The following is a 13,810-nucleotide window of genomic DNA, read 5'->3' as shown; positions in this document are numbered from 1 at the left end:
CACAGCCATGTTCACACACACAACCGCGCACACACCACGCCCATGCACACACGCACAGCACAGCCATGTTCACACACACAACCGCGCACACACCACGCCCATGCACACACGCACAGCACAGCCATGTTCACACACACAACCGCGCACACACCACGCCCATGCACACACGCACAGCACAGCCATGTTCACACACACAACCGCGCACACACCACGCCCATGCACACACGCACAGCACAGCCATGTTCACACACACAACCACTCACACACCACACCCATGCACACACACACGTACCACAGCCATGTTCACACACACAACCACGCACACACCACACCCACGCATACACACACACAGCACAGCCATGTGTGCACACACATACCACAGCCGTGCACACACACACACAGCAGTCATGTACACATACACACTACAGCCATGCACACAGACCCACGCACGCGCGTGCATGCACACACAGCCATGCACACACATACCACAGTCACCCCAACACACATGCACACACATGCACACACACACCACATCCATGCACACCCGTGCACACATACCTCACCCATGCACTCACCCCACACACTTCCCACAGCCATACACACATACACCCAACACACACAGCACGCACAGACACACACCACCACGGGCTTGTGGAAAACCAGCAGGAAGGAAAGGAATGAGGAGGGTGGATTCCACCCTTCCCAACCTGAGGACCCTGGGCTCTGAAGCGGTTCAGTTTAGGGTGCAGGGGCACTTGGGAGAAGCTGCAAATTTACTTGCCACTCACGGCCTGCGCACCTGGGTCCCAAAGGTACCTGGGAGCCCACTGAGCTCTGTCTGCTGGGACGGCTGGGGGGAAGGGGTAGTGGGGCGGGGGGCCTTCAGAAGGCTCGGGGCCTCCCGCCCCTCCTCCACCCTCCAGGCTGCGGGAGGATTAAGGGAGCCGGTGAGCGTGAAGCGCTCGGTAAACTGCAAGGAGCGCTATGCAAATGTTAGCGGCTCCGACGAGAGGCGCAGTGCGTGCGGGAGAGCCGCCAGGCTGCGGGCTGGGAGCCCTGCTGACCCTTCACCACCCAGGACCCGGGCTGGCTAGGGGGGAGGGGGAGGGAACGTCCCGGAACCTCATTCTTGTCATCTGCACCCTGGGGATGGTGACACCACTCAGGGTTAAAGGTAACCCTGTGAAATCCCTCCGCTGTCCCAACGCCAAGCCTGGACTTGATGTTCCTCTCACTCCTTAGCAAAGGCCTTCACACTGAGTAGAGCCCATTTTTTACGAGGTCCTTGGCATATACACTTGGAGCTCACTCCATAAAGCGCAGTCCCCTTCCTTCACGCGTCTTTGAAACACCTTCTCAAAGCTGTGTCCCTTTTAAACTTGAGGATCTGTCATCTTTGACCTCAAAGAAACCAGAGTACAAATGCATAGGACTCATGCCAGGCAACTGTTCCAAGTGCAGATGCCCGGGCACTCTTGGAGAGATGGCAGTGCAGTGGGCCCAGAACGGGGCCCAGGTATCTGCATTCTGAACAGACATCCCTCCCCCACCCCCCATGGTTTTGATGCAAATGAGACACCCAGCCTGGTGGGAATCTCCCCGGGGCAGGTGGGACAGAGAAGGGAGATTGGCCCAGGGAAGTGAGACACCTCTGGCTGCCCCTCCCTGACCCTGAGAAGCTGACCTACCGGAAGCTGGTGAGGGCTGGGCCCCAGACTGGAAGGGTTTTGGGGTGGGGGGCTCAGTGAGCCCGAGACTGAGATGGGACCCGCTGAGGAGTGACTACGGCGGCAGCTGTGGGGCTACAGTGTGATTCGTATTGTTCAAATTATCTTTAAAACTTTTCATTTGAATCTGTTTAATAAGAGAAGGCTTACCCTAAGGAAGAGGTATTTTTTTAATGTGACTTGGGAGCTGAATTGGAAAGAACGTTGCAACAAAGGTATTACAAAGTGGATTAAACCAACCCACCGGTGGCCCATCTCTGCAGGCTCCCACAACCTGCGACACAGCTCCTGAAACCATAAAATTAAATTAAAAAGGGGGACACGGGACATGGGACCTTAATCATGATTCATCTTCCCTCTGCCGCTCATGGCTCCTGGTGCTAAGCAGACACGGAAGGGCTATCCTGATGGGCTCCTGGTGTCCAGGAAGGAGCTCAGGCCTTGAAGCTTCATGGGGCTCCTATCTCTGCTCTGCCCCCTCCTAGCAGGATGACTCTGAGCAAGTTGTCTAGAGTCTGAGCCTCAGTTTCCTCATCTGTAAAACGGGAGTCATACTGACCATCTACTGGGAAGGGTTGCTAAGACAATGAGATAAACAGAAAATTAAAATATAGAGCCTGGCATATATCAGATGTACCAGAAAATGTTAGTTCCCCTCTCTGCAGCTTACGCAGGAGGAGGAAAAAACCCTGCAATGTCTTGCCTTATTGATATTCTGTCCTTGGGTCACTCAATGCTTCCTCTGATGACTGTGACCCCTTGCTTGGATCCTGGCCACCTCCGGGCCTCACCCTCCTTGCAGTGGCATTTTTATGGTCCATCCATCATTCGCCTCCTCATTCATTCGTACACACTGCATAGCAGCCACCAAGTGCCAGGAACTCAGCTGAGCACCGGGAGACAAAGATGAGTAAGACACAGTCCTTGCCCTGAAGCAGCCATGGTCAAGTGGGGGAAGAGGGACTGTTACCACGAGGCAGTAGGCAGTATGTGCCTGATGATCAGAAATCTCATGCCGGAACCACAGCAACAGATCCCATGGCAGGCTGTGCCCTCCCCTTTGGCCAATGGTCAACACAAGAGTTGGGCTGGAACCAACTCTTCCATTCCATCACCCTCATGTAAAGACCCCTACGTCACAGTCCTTAGAGCTAGGGAAGCATTGGTGTCCCCCGATGATCTCTCCTGTTTTCTCTTATTAGATGATAGAAGGATAGAAACCAACTACTGTGTTCCCACTATTTGCCGTGCTGCCAAGATTGTCAAAGCAAAGTGCTAGCCTTGGTTGAGTGGTTTCCATTAACTTAGGTTTTCAGGTATATAAGTTTCCTCCCTGGTATCATTCTTGATTACTTAAACCCTGTTATTTTATCCTTGACCAAAACAATAAGGGTGGTGATGATGATGATGGTGAATAATCTGGAGTCCTTATCTTATGCCAGGTGCTGTGTGAGCTTGGCATGCATTCTTTCATTAAGCTCCACAATAATCCTTTAAGGTGGTTGGTCGCTGGGGCATTTTCCATTTTTCAGGTGACGGAAATGGGGCACGGAAAGTCTGAGCAACCTGGTGATAGCTAGGAAGCATGCTGGGATTCGAACCCACCTGTTTCCTTATTGTTTTCTGAGCCACCTTGAAACTCTTAGGAAAAAGAGAAAGTATAATTATGTATTTAAATGAAAAGGAAGAACATGGAAGAGGGAGGAAGGGGAAAAAAAGTTGACTGGGTGAGCCGTGAAACATTCAAGGGATGACACTTATTCTAGGTTTTTAAGGACAGATAGGATTGCAACAGGCAGAGCTATGGAAGAAAGGCATTCCTGGCAGAGCAGTCACCCGAGCAAAAACAAAGAGCTGTGCACCTGCTGATGGTTCTTCTGGGCTTACAGAGAGTTTGGAGAAGAGCAGTAAGACATGCAGCTAGACGTGTAGGCAGAGCCAACACGAAGACCCTAGAAGACCAGGTCCAGGGGGTCAGAAGACAACGAGGGAGCCATGGGAGATTCCTGTTGTCATGCTTCGGGGATATGAAGCAGGTGAAGGGCGAAGCACATCCAGGAAGGAAAGGAACCAGACACAGCGGGATGAGACGTTCTGAAAATGGCAGAAAAGACCAGCAGGGAGGCAAAGGAGTCCAAGACCATCCTGAAGGTGAGTGGAGGAGAGAAGGGTTGGCGGGGCCTTAAGCCTCTGTCTGCCATTCCGTGCATTAATTCGCTTGACAGCCAGGATGGGGGATGTCAATGTGACTGGGGTCACAGCAGTGGCAGAGACCCAACCCCAGGAAGTTAAGGGAGGGAGACGCTTAGTGTCCAGGAGCAAAGGATTCCAACCTGAGGCCTCTGCCATTCACAAAATGTGAAGGGATATAAGGATGTGTTTTAAGCAAAAGAGCGCACAGCAACTTTCTTCAGATCCTGAAACGTCTGACCTCTTAGAGAAGAGAAAACTCTAGCCTAGAGCATCAGACCCCAAAGGTCTTCAGAGCAGGCTTCTGCTCCAGGACACCAGTCTGCGTTTCCATGTGTGAGTCTTGTCCTAATTGCGCCCATCACCAGGTTTCAAGCTTTTTTAAAAATAATAATAGTAAATAAAAGTGAGCATATATTCCAAGCAACTTTTCCAGGAAAGAAGGATTCATTCAATCGTTCAAATAACCATAGCACAAAAGATTGGTTTGTTGGGAGAGCAGGTCAAAGAAGGCACCACTCGGGGCTCCAAGTCCCGGGGGCCTGGCCGGCCAGGGGGACTGATCAGTGAGGATTTACTAAAGCAAGTGCGAAACAGCCCTCTTCCTTCCTGAGACAGATACCTCAGAAGGCTGTCAATCAGGAAATCGTTTCTGTTTTCTAAATATTTAAGTGGATTTCCTTTCTTGGTGTAGTGTTACCCTCCTCCTTAGGTCTGGCTTGGGGTAACACCCAGCAAAGCCTTCCGAACCTGCAGACCAAGTTCTGCCTGACTCGGGGAAGGAGGAAGTTTCTGTAGTGCTGGCTGAAGGCCTGGAAGCCACCAGAGAAGTTAGCCCCACCCAGCAAGCCCCAGGCCACCTCTCCACTCTCATCCACCTCCACACATAACCTGCCATCGCCAGGGAGCTGCCTGTCCTGCTGTGCACCTGCAGGATGCTTTCTGTGGGCTGTCCTCTCTCCTCAAGACCCAGCCCATGAGACACCACCATGGATCACCTTGCAGGGACCGTCCTGCCACCCTCTGCTCCCAAGGGGGCGCCTCTGTACCCTTCATCACACGCTCAGTGCAGGGGTCTTGTCTCTTGACCTTCCAGTGCGCCTCCCACGGCCTCCTCCAGGAAGCTTTCCCTGAGCCCCAAGCCCAGATCTGTGTGCCCCTCAGTAGTGCTCCCACAGCACCGGGACTTCATCAGCACATTAAGGGTAATATGTTGTGATCTGCTTTCCTCGAGACGCTGAAGGTCCATGAAGGTCAGAGACTGTCCCCGTCTTTCCTACCGTGGTAACTGTTTGCATCCTTTATCAGGCACGTAGTAGGAGCACAACAGAAACTGTTGAATGTCATTGCCGTATCCGGGTCCACCCCAGCCACTAGCGTGGGAGCTCTTGGAGAGAAGGGCTCCTGTCCTGCTTATCTCTGTATCGTGCGACCCGGCGTAGGGCCTGGCACCCTGAAGGCACCTGTGAGTGTTTGTTGAATGAATCTGTAAACAAAGGAATGAACAAATGCCACGTCCCAGTCAGGGCAACGGAGTCAACGGCAAACCCAAAACTCTATTCTGAGGCTGTGAAGTGTCAACGACAGGAGGAATGAGGGAACACGTGGTCCCAGGCTATGAGTTGGGAGGTGGCTTGCCACATTGCTCCAAACCCAAATTTAAGTCTACTTAAAAGATAGCTGAGTAAGATTCTGAAGTTTAATGAATACCAGACAGAATTATTGATTTCTCCCCAAAAGCCCATTTCTCTGGTTTCTTCCCCACCTCAGGAAATGCCCCCCCACCCCCGGGTCCAGCAGTGGCTCAGGCTGAAAACCTCAGCGGAGCCTTGCTGTCTCTGTTTGTGTGCCCCAAATGTCAGCAGGCCAGCTGGCTCCTCGCAGAAGAGCCTCTGACTCTCCTGCTTCTGCCAGCTCCACTGCGGTCCCTCGGATCCAGCCACCACCGCCCTGGCGCCTCACCTGGACCACGGGGGCATCTTCCAGAGGTCTCCCCCCCTCCTCTCTCAGGCCCAAACACCCTGTCCACACAGCAGCTGGAGAGGTTTTTAAAAACCAGTGAATCCACTCATGCTACACCCCCTTCTTTAAAGTGTTCGCTCATGTCCCATCACACCAAGAATCAAATCCGCACTGACTACGGTGATTTCCCCAGGCCGCCTACACCTTGCTGGCCTGCCCCCGATATCCCTTCGTCCCGTGTCCCATCACACCCCTGCCCCAGCCCCGCGATCCCTCAGTCCCTCTCCATGTTCACCCCTACATCGGGCTCTTCATGGTCGCTCTCCTGTCTGCCTGGACGCCCTTCCCCGAATTTCCCCTGACCGACTCCTTCTTGGGATCCAGGTTTCAGATCACATGGCCACCTCTCCTCAGAGAGCCCTTCCCTGACCACCCTCTACCGAAGGGTGCTTTCCCTTGACGGGGTTTTATTTCCATCAGAGAGCTCACTGCTATCTGAAATTATCTGGCTTATTTTTGTGTTTGGTTTCCTCCAACCAGAATACCAGTCCTTTTCACATTCCAAAACTCTCACGGTCTTTTATTTACTTGCTTTCTGTTTCTGTCCCTTACTTGAATGTAAGCTCCAAGGACAGCCTTATCCGGTTCACAGCTCTATCCCACTCGCTCTTAGTACAGTGCCGGGCACACAGTTGATGCTTATTAAATATTTGCTGAAAGAATAATTGAATGAATGAACGAATAAACTCCAAATGTGCCCACGGAATGAAGCTGGCTCATGGAGAAAAGTGAATGTGTCATTAATCACCGCTACCATGACGACAGAACACAAACAGAGATGATCCAGTTTGCACAAACTGGATCATACCTGGATTCCTGTACCTGGTTCTGGTTACCGCACTGCCACGGGGACCAGCACACGTGAAAGGAAACTTAGAAAACCAGAGATAATCAGCTACAGAAACAAGAAATCCTAGGAAGAATATTGTTGCCATCTTTTAATATCCAAAGGGCTATGGAGAGAACGAGGACATTGATTTAGTTTGGAGCCCTAAATCCATTGACCTGAATCCAGATCAATGGGCAAGCATTTGATAGAGATAGATTCGATAGAGGAAGAAAACGGTCTTTTGACAGCCAGCATTCATAGCAAGGGAAGGGGCTGCCTTGGGAGGTGGTGAGCTCCCCATCTAAGCAAGGGTACAAGTGGATAACCACTTGGCAAGGATGTTGAGGAAGAGATTCAAGCAGCAGAAGATGGCCTCTGATCTCCCTTTCAGCCTTGAGATGTCTGGGGTTTGGGGATATAGAGGGATTGCGTCAAGAAAAAAATTCTGGCTAATAAGAGTTTTAGAATTTACATATCTAGCCACCCTGATAGCAGAAAATATCACCCAAACCAGGTCTACGAATGAGCTACACACCGTACAGCTCATTGGATTTGAAATCCGTTGTCTGTGTGTGACCATTCAGAACACCAGGGCTGCCAAGTATTACAACGATCCAAAAAGATGCTTCCATTTCCAGGGGAACATAGCCCACACTATCGCACGGTAGCTAAGATGAACCTGGATTTGCTTTCTGAAATTCCACCACTTCCTAACCGTCGGGCCTCGGGCAGAGAAATGAACCCCTCCAACCTGTGACCTCATCCATGAAAAGGATTTCATTGAAAAACCAGGGAGGGAGGAATCGAACCAAGAATGGCCCAAGTGGGCAGTTAATGAACCTCGGTGACAGACACACAGACACTCACCATCCTATTCTATTTTGTGCATGGGAACATCTGCATAATACAAAGTAAAAAGGGGGGAGTTTAAAATAGCACCAACCTCCTGTAATAATTGCAGGGCTTAAGGAGATCATCATCATCATTACTATTACCGGGAATTTAGACAAACCCCTAGTCATTACCGTTCTTACCAGGAATGTTCAAATACCCCACTGAATCATCCCAACAGCCCTCGGAGATGGCGGGAATCGTCTCCAATTGGCAGATGAGGAAACTCAAACGCGCGGAAGTTAAACAAAGCCCGCGGCTGGCACACGGCTGCCCGCGGCCTGATGGCACACGGCTGCCCGCGGCCTGAAGCCAGCGACCGGACTCCGCCATCGCAGCTGCTCGCTTGCAAAAAGAGCTCCTCGTGTTCTCCTGGGTTGGTGTCTACACGGTTCTGACACCGGTTATTCATCTAAGGCGGTGGTTTCCCGGATCCTTTCTCAGTAGCAAAACCACTGGTTTTTTTTGCCGGGGTTGGGGGGGGGTTGTTTGTTAGTTTTCCAAATGCAGTTTTTACTGGAAACTCCAGGAAACAAGGCTCCAAAACACCAAACAGCCCTCTGGCTGACGTGGGGATGGGGGGGCCCAGCAACCAGTCCCCTTGATTCTAGGGTGACCCCTGGAAACACCTTGAGGTCTACGAGCAGAGTGTGAAAACCCCCGATTGACACAAGTAACGAATCATGGAACATTACGTCAAAAACTAAGGATGCACTGTATGGTGACTAACATAACATAATAAAAAATTATTATATATATAAAAAAAGAAAGAAAGAAAACCCCTGATTGAAGCCAGCAAAAAACCCCTAAACTCTGAGAATTCCATTTAAGGACAGCCTCCTTTGTATAATGCTGCTTTGAGGGAGGGCGGGGGGCTTCCTGTGTCCACCCCATGTGGTCCTCATTATGGACTCTGAGGTGGACCAGGCAGGGCACATCATCCTCGATTTGCAGATGAAAAACATCAAGGCCAAATGGAGTTAAGCAACTGGCCAAAGGGGCACCAGTTCACTTTTGGGCCAAGTACAGACTGGAAGTAGAGTGTGTCTCCATTAACTCAGTGTGACCTGGCAGAGAGGGTGCCATCTACTGGAAATTGCCACTGACCCTTGGTCCACAAAGTGGACAATCAGCTTCTTGGCCACTGAGAGCTGAGCACAGCCCCAAGGGCCCCCTGCCAAGGCCCCGTCCCAGAGCAGATGGCAACGGGCAGGGGAGGGGGGCTCAGTGCCCCTGGAGGGCTGGACAGCAGGATTTGGGCGGTAGACGGGCCATTCCCAACCCGGCCACGTCGTGCTGAGCACAGGGCAGGATAAGCAGTAACAGCCAAAGGGCCTTCCACCTTCATCTGCAGCTGGAGAGGGGCCAGCAGGTAGCGCACACCTTGTACCGAGTAGTAGTTAGCGTCGCCTTTCTTCCCAGCTCTTTCATAGAAACCCCTGAAACCAGACACAGCTGATAATTGCCTCAAGGGTCCCCCCACTTTAGCATCTCTGAGGTGAACTGGAGCATGTGTTGCAACAGGCGACACTTAATTATCACTTGGTCTTTCATTAGCACTTAATTATTAACACTTAACCCATCTGTAAAATGGGGACACTAATACCTGGCTCAGAGGGACTCTGGGAGGGTTAATTAACGTTTGCAGCCCACTCTAAGGGTGCCAAACATTGAACGGGGGCTCAGCAGTGGCACTGATGACCATGGTGCTTTACGTGCTCTCTCCTTCCTCTCCTTGTGGGTATCCATGCCCAACAATATCTGCCCAACATTAAGCTCTGTGTTTCCCAGACGCAGGATTTCCCATCCAGGAAAAGGGCTATTTACAGCCATTTTCCCGCACTTTAATTTTCTATTGTGCCCTCTGAATATGTCAATGCCTTCCCAGTAAATATTTTGATGTGCGCTCTTGCAGCGGCTTTGTGGAGGCTGAATGGGACAGCTGCTCCCTGTATTAGGGAATTCCAGATGTGGTTTAAAACCACCAGACTCATCTGTGCCAATGCCTAGCCTTTGGGGGTGGGAAAGGGAAAGTATCTCGGCGTTGCCTCCAGGGAAAAACCATGAGCATCTGACCCTCAGCCCAGGCCAGTGTGGGTTTTCGAGGTCCTCAGATCTACATCTGGGTTGCCTACGCAAAATGAAAAATGTCCTCTTAGTGGGCTGGAAAAGAGGCAGCAGAAACACAGTCCTGGCCTGGCCCTTCACCCAGGTAACTTCAGGACCCCTGTCACCTCCGCTATAAAGATTAGACAGGACCACAACAGGTGGAGGAAACGCATACAGCCTTTAGGGCTTAACCAGACTGAACAATGGGCCAGAACATTGCCCCAGAAGGTTGGACCTCAGCTCCTCCCACCTCCCTTGATGCCAACCGCAGAGGGGGAAACTCACTCTTCTTGGAAGCTGAGCCCGTTGTCTCTTGGAGTCCCAGCCATGGGGGTGGAGAGCTGTTCCTTCGAGGTCCTGGGCCGCAAGGCCTCGGGCAGGCCTTGAACTCTTTTCCAGATTTCATGGCAAGTCTTGTCTAAGCTGTCCTGGGGGGTGTCCTGGTGGACCCAGATGTATCTGGGGAACGGGCCCAGGGCGGAGGGGCGCTTGGCCACCAGGGCCGAGGATGAAGGGAGCCCATTCCCACTGGCCATCCTCCTCCTCTCTTTCCGGAAGCCCCTTTGTCCACCCAGGGCTCGAAGACAGGGGGACCATCCACCACCACCCCTCATTCACCAGAAAGGGGGATGAGGATGGGCAGGAGCAGGTCAGTTCTGTCTGGCTGTTGCTTCAGCAAGGTGACTATGTTCAGAGGCCTTCGGTTTGGCTGTGCGTGGTGGATGGAGGACAGCTTTCTTTTGGGGAGGGGGGCTTATTTTGATTTGTTTTTATTTGCTCTTTCCTGACTTTTGCCCCCCTCCCCCTCTCCCTTAGAAGAAAATATTTGAAAGTCAACAAAAACCAGTAGCTTAGTAACCGTGGAATCCCCCTGAGCTCAGGAACCAGGAGCCTGGGCGAGCAGAATGACATCTGGGAACAGCTGGAGGGGGAGGGCAGGCTCTCCCCACAGTCCCTGGCACTCCCCCGTCGCGATGCGCCCGTGACACCTTGCGGCGCCTGCGGCTCAGCCCATTCTCGCCGTCCAAGCCGCGCGGATGGCTGGGCCGGGGTCCGGCACTGGGCACTGTGCTAGGCGCCGTGGGGGCGGGGGCGAGGTGTACCCCACCCACTGTGCCCCAGCACTGCTCGAGGACAACAGCATTGGCCTTCTAGAAATTACTTTTGAATCAAATGCTCAAACGATGCATAGTTATGAGAGGACTGCCTATCAAAATCGTTTTTAACATTATTCATACCATACCCTCTGGAAATTTTAAAAAGAATAATTTGAAGTTCCCCTTTAAAACAAAATTCTTCGGTTGTATTTTGTTCTTGCAAGATCACTTTTCTTTAATTTTTTCCCAAAATTGTGTGCGTATGGTCCTTCGCTACGATGTAAAAAGTGCCACTTTAGACTGTCGAATTTGCATCTGATTTGGTTACGGTAGGGGACATGATAGCACTGTAAGAGAAAATACAACTGCTTCCTAAATAGCAGTGAGTAAACTGCTATTTATGTAGGAATTCTCTCGTCTGATTTTACCCCAAACTGCTATTGTATTGGGCGTTTACCGTGTGCCAAGCTCTGGGCTTTGTGTTATATTCAACGAATAAGTTCGTGGTTAGTACCGCTGTTTATTACCCTTCAGCGTTTGAGGAAACCCAGCCTCTGAGTCAGAAAGGGGTGTATTCAAGGCCCGCTAGGAAGAGGGAGCTGTGAGTCAAACCCAGCGCCCCCCACCACCCCCTGTTAATCAACTGTCCATCCCCTCCCACATGGTCGACATTTCTTTTGAGATCCACCCGTCCCTCCTGAGCTGGGTGCATCGGGTCCCCGGGGTGGAGGGTGAGCCGGTGGGAGTGGGGTCAGGGGCTCAGGTGCAGAGAGAAGGGCTAAGTTAGCGGTTTGAGGCCCAGGGGGCTCCCCCCTCCCACCGGATGGGCTTCGTTGAACTTGGAACTGACCCAGCACCTTTGCCTGCCCAGGGCTCTCTGGCCCCACGAGTCAGTCCTCGTTCCTCCAGGGTTTCACCCAGAAAAGGGAGAGCCCGATGACTGGGAAGAAGAGTGGATAGGAACAGACCGGAGCTCGAGACCAGAGCTGGAGACCAGAGCTGGGTTGAACCTGGACACTGCCACCTCCTAGCCGTGGGACCCCAGCCACTTTTTTAACCTCTCCCATGCTCCTTCCTTCCTTCATTCCCCAGGACTGCCCGAGGATCGCCAGGTGAGTAGCTGGGCACTGAGGAAGCATGCCGGTGAACAAGCTAGCATGGTCCCTGCTCTCCCAAAGCCTACGTTCTCGTGCAAGGAGACAGGTCACAAACTAGCAAAGCAAGTAAACAAGCCCGAAGTACAGATGAAATAAGGGCCCTGATGGACAGGGGGAGGGGAGTGGCGGCAGCATTAGATGGATGTCCAGGTAGTCCTCCTTGAGGAGCTAAGGTAACACTGGAGTTGAGACAGGAGGAGGACAAGGAATCCTTTTCAATAAAATGGTGTTGAAAAAATTCTTAAGAAAACCACATTTCCGGCACATAGTAGGCACTCAATATATACGTGCTGGAATGAATTAATGGTATATCGTATGTAAAGTACCTGGCATACAGTAGGTGCCCAATACACAGCCTTGCTCTTCAGAGAAGGCCTGAGTTCCTGGAAATGTTGACTCTCAATTTTGAAATCCGAGCTTCATTCCCCTTTGATTTTCATTATAAAATTGAAGATGTGCTCCTTTGGGGAAAATTCTGAGGACCTAGACTGAATAAAATTATAGTTAAGAATGTAGAAAACCTTTTAAGATAGTGTATCTAAAGGAAAAGTGATCATTTCTGATGAAATATTAATAGTTCTGAAAATGTCACTCTGTGTTTGTGCTGCTTGGCATTTGGTTGGCTAACACCTGTGCTTAGAGCAGGACGCCAACAACCCGCACTGCCCAAGCCACAGGATTCTGGAAAGTTAGCCAGCTCACTCACTCCTGTTCTTTCTCCCCCCACGGCAGGAGACTAGGCAACAGGGGCTAAACTGGAAAGGCTTGGAAAAAAATAAAATAAAATAAAATAAAATAAAATAAAATATAATGCAGCAGGGATATGGAATAAAGATAGGGGCATGTTTCTTGGAGCACACAGCTGAGGTTTCTAGAAGATTCTGCAAAAAAAAAAAAAAAAGTAAGTGAAGTCATTTGAAATAGTATAAAGCTAGGCCCAATATGGTAGCTGCTAAACCACATGTGGCTATTTTAGTTCTATTTTAATGTAAATTAAGTTAAAATTTTAGTTCCTTAGTTACACCAGCCACATTTCAAGTGCCACTTGTGGCTTGTGGCTACCATTTTGGACGGCACAGAGAACATTTTCATGGTCACGAACACATGGACTCTAGAACCAGACTACCTGGATTCGAATCCTGAGCTCGTGTGGTCTGGCGTTGGTGTATTAGTTCTCCAGGGCTGCCATAACAAAGGCCCACAGAATGGGCGGCCGAAACAATGGAAATTTATTTCTACACAGTTCTGGGGGCTGGAAGCCCAAGATCAAGGTGTCTGCAGGGTTGCTTCCTTCTGAGGCCTCTCTCATGGGCTCATAGATAGCTTTCTTCTCCCCGTGTCTTCATATGGTCTTCCCTCTGTGCGTCTGTCGTCTTCTTATAAGGACACTAGTCATACTGGATTAGGACCCAACCTATGATCTCATTTTACCTCAATTGCCCTTTAAAGGTTTTATCTCCACTTACAGTCATATTTTGGGGTACTGGGGGTTAGGACTTCAACTTGAAGTCCCTCCCAATGAATTTGAAGGGACACCATTTATCTCATAACATGTGGTCTCACCTGTAAAATGGGATGATAATAAAGAACACCTGCTTTGCAGAATTATTGGAGATGTACTATTACTAAGTAATTAGCACATGAAAAGTCCCTAGAATGTGTGGCACGTAAGACATCCATAAAAGTGCTGTGTATTAGTTCCTTTGTTGATTACACTGGAAAGTGTGCTACTGGAGTTTCTAAATAACAGCTTTCGTGCTATGTATAAGGAAGGGAGGACTTTAGCTG

General features: G+C 50.7%; 1 protein-coding gene across 1 annotated transcript in view; it reads right to left on the bottom strand.

Annotated features, from left to right (window-relative positions):
- Window positions 1–10,382, bottom strand: part of CUNH1orf94 (chromosome unknown C1orf94 homolog) — a 41,828-nt gene extending 31,446 nt beyond the window's left edge. Inside the window, exon 1 of the mRNA XM_008694427.2 lies at window positions 10,054–10,382. Within this exon, the coding sequence (XP_008692649.2) occupies window positions 10,054–10,382 (329 nt within the window). The remainder of the gene's footprint in view (window positions 1–10,053) is intronic.
- Between the last annotated feature and the right edge of the window lie 3,428 nt (window positions 10,383–13,810).

This window comes from Ursus maritimus, unplaced genomic scaffold (assembly GCF_017311325.1).
Source record: "Ursus maritimus isolate PB19 unplaced genomic scaffold, ASM1731132v1 scaffold_32, whole genome shotgun sequence".
Classification (NCBI taxonomy): domain Eukaryota; kingdom Metazoa; phylum Chordata; class Mammalia; order Carnivora; family Ursidae; genus Ursus; species Ursus maritimus.
The sequence above is the reverse complement of the archived record's forward strand: the minus strand, read 5'-3'. Positions and strand labels throughout refer to the sequence as shown.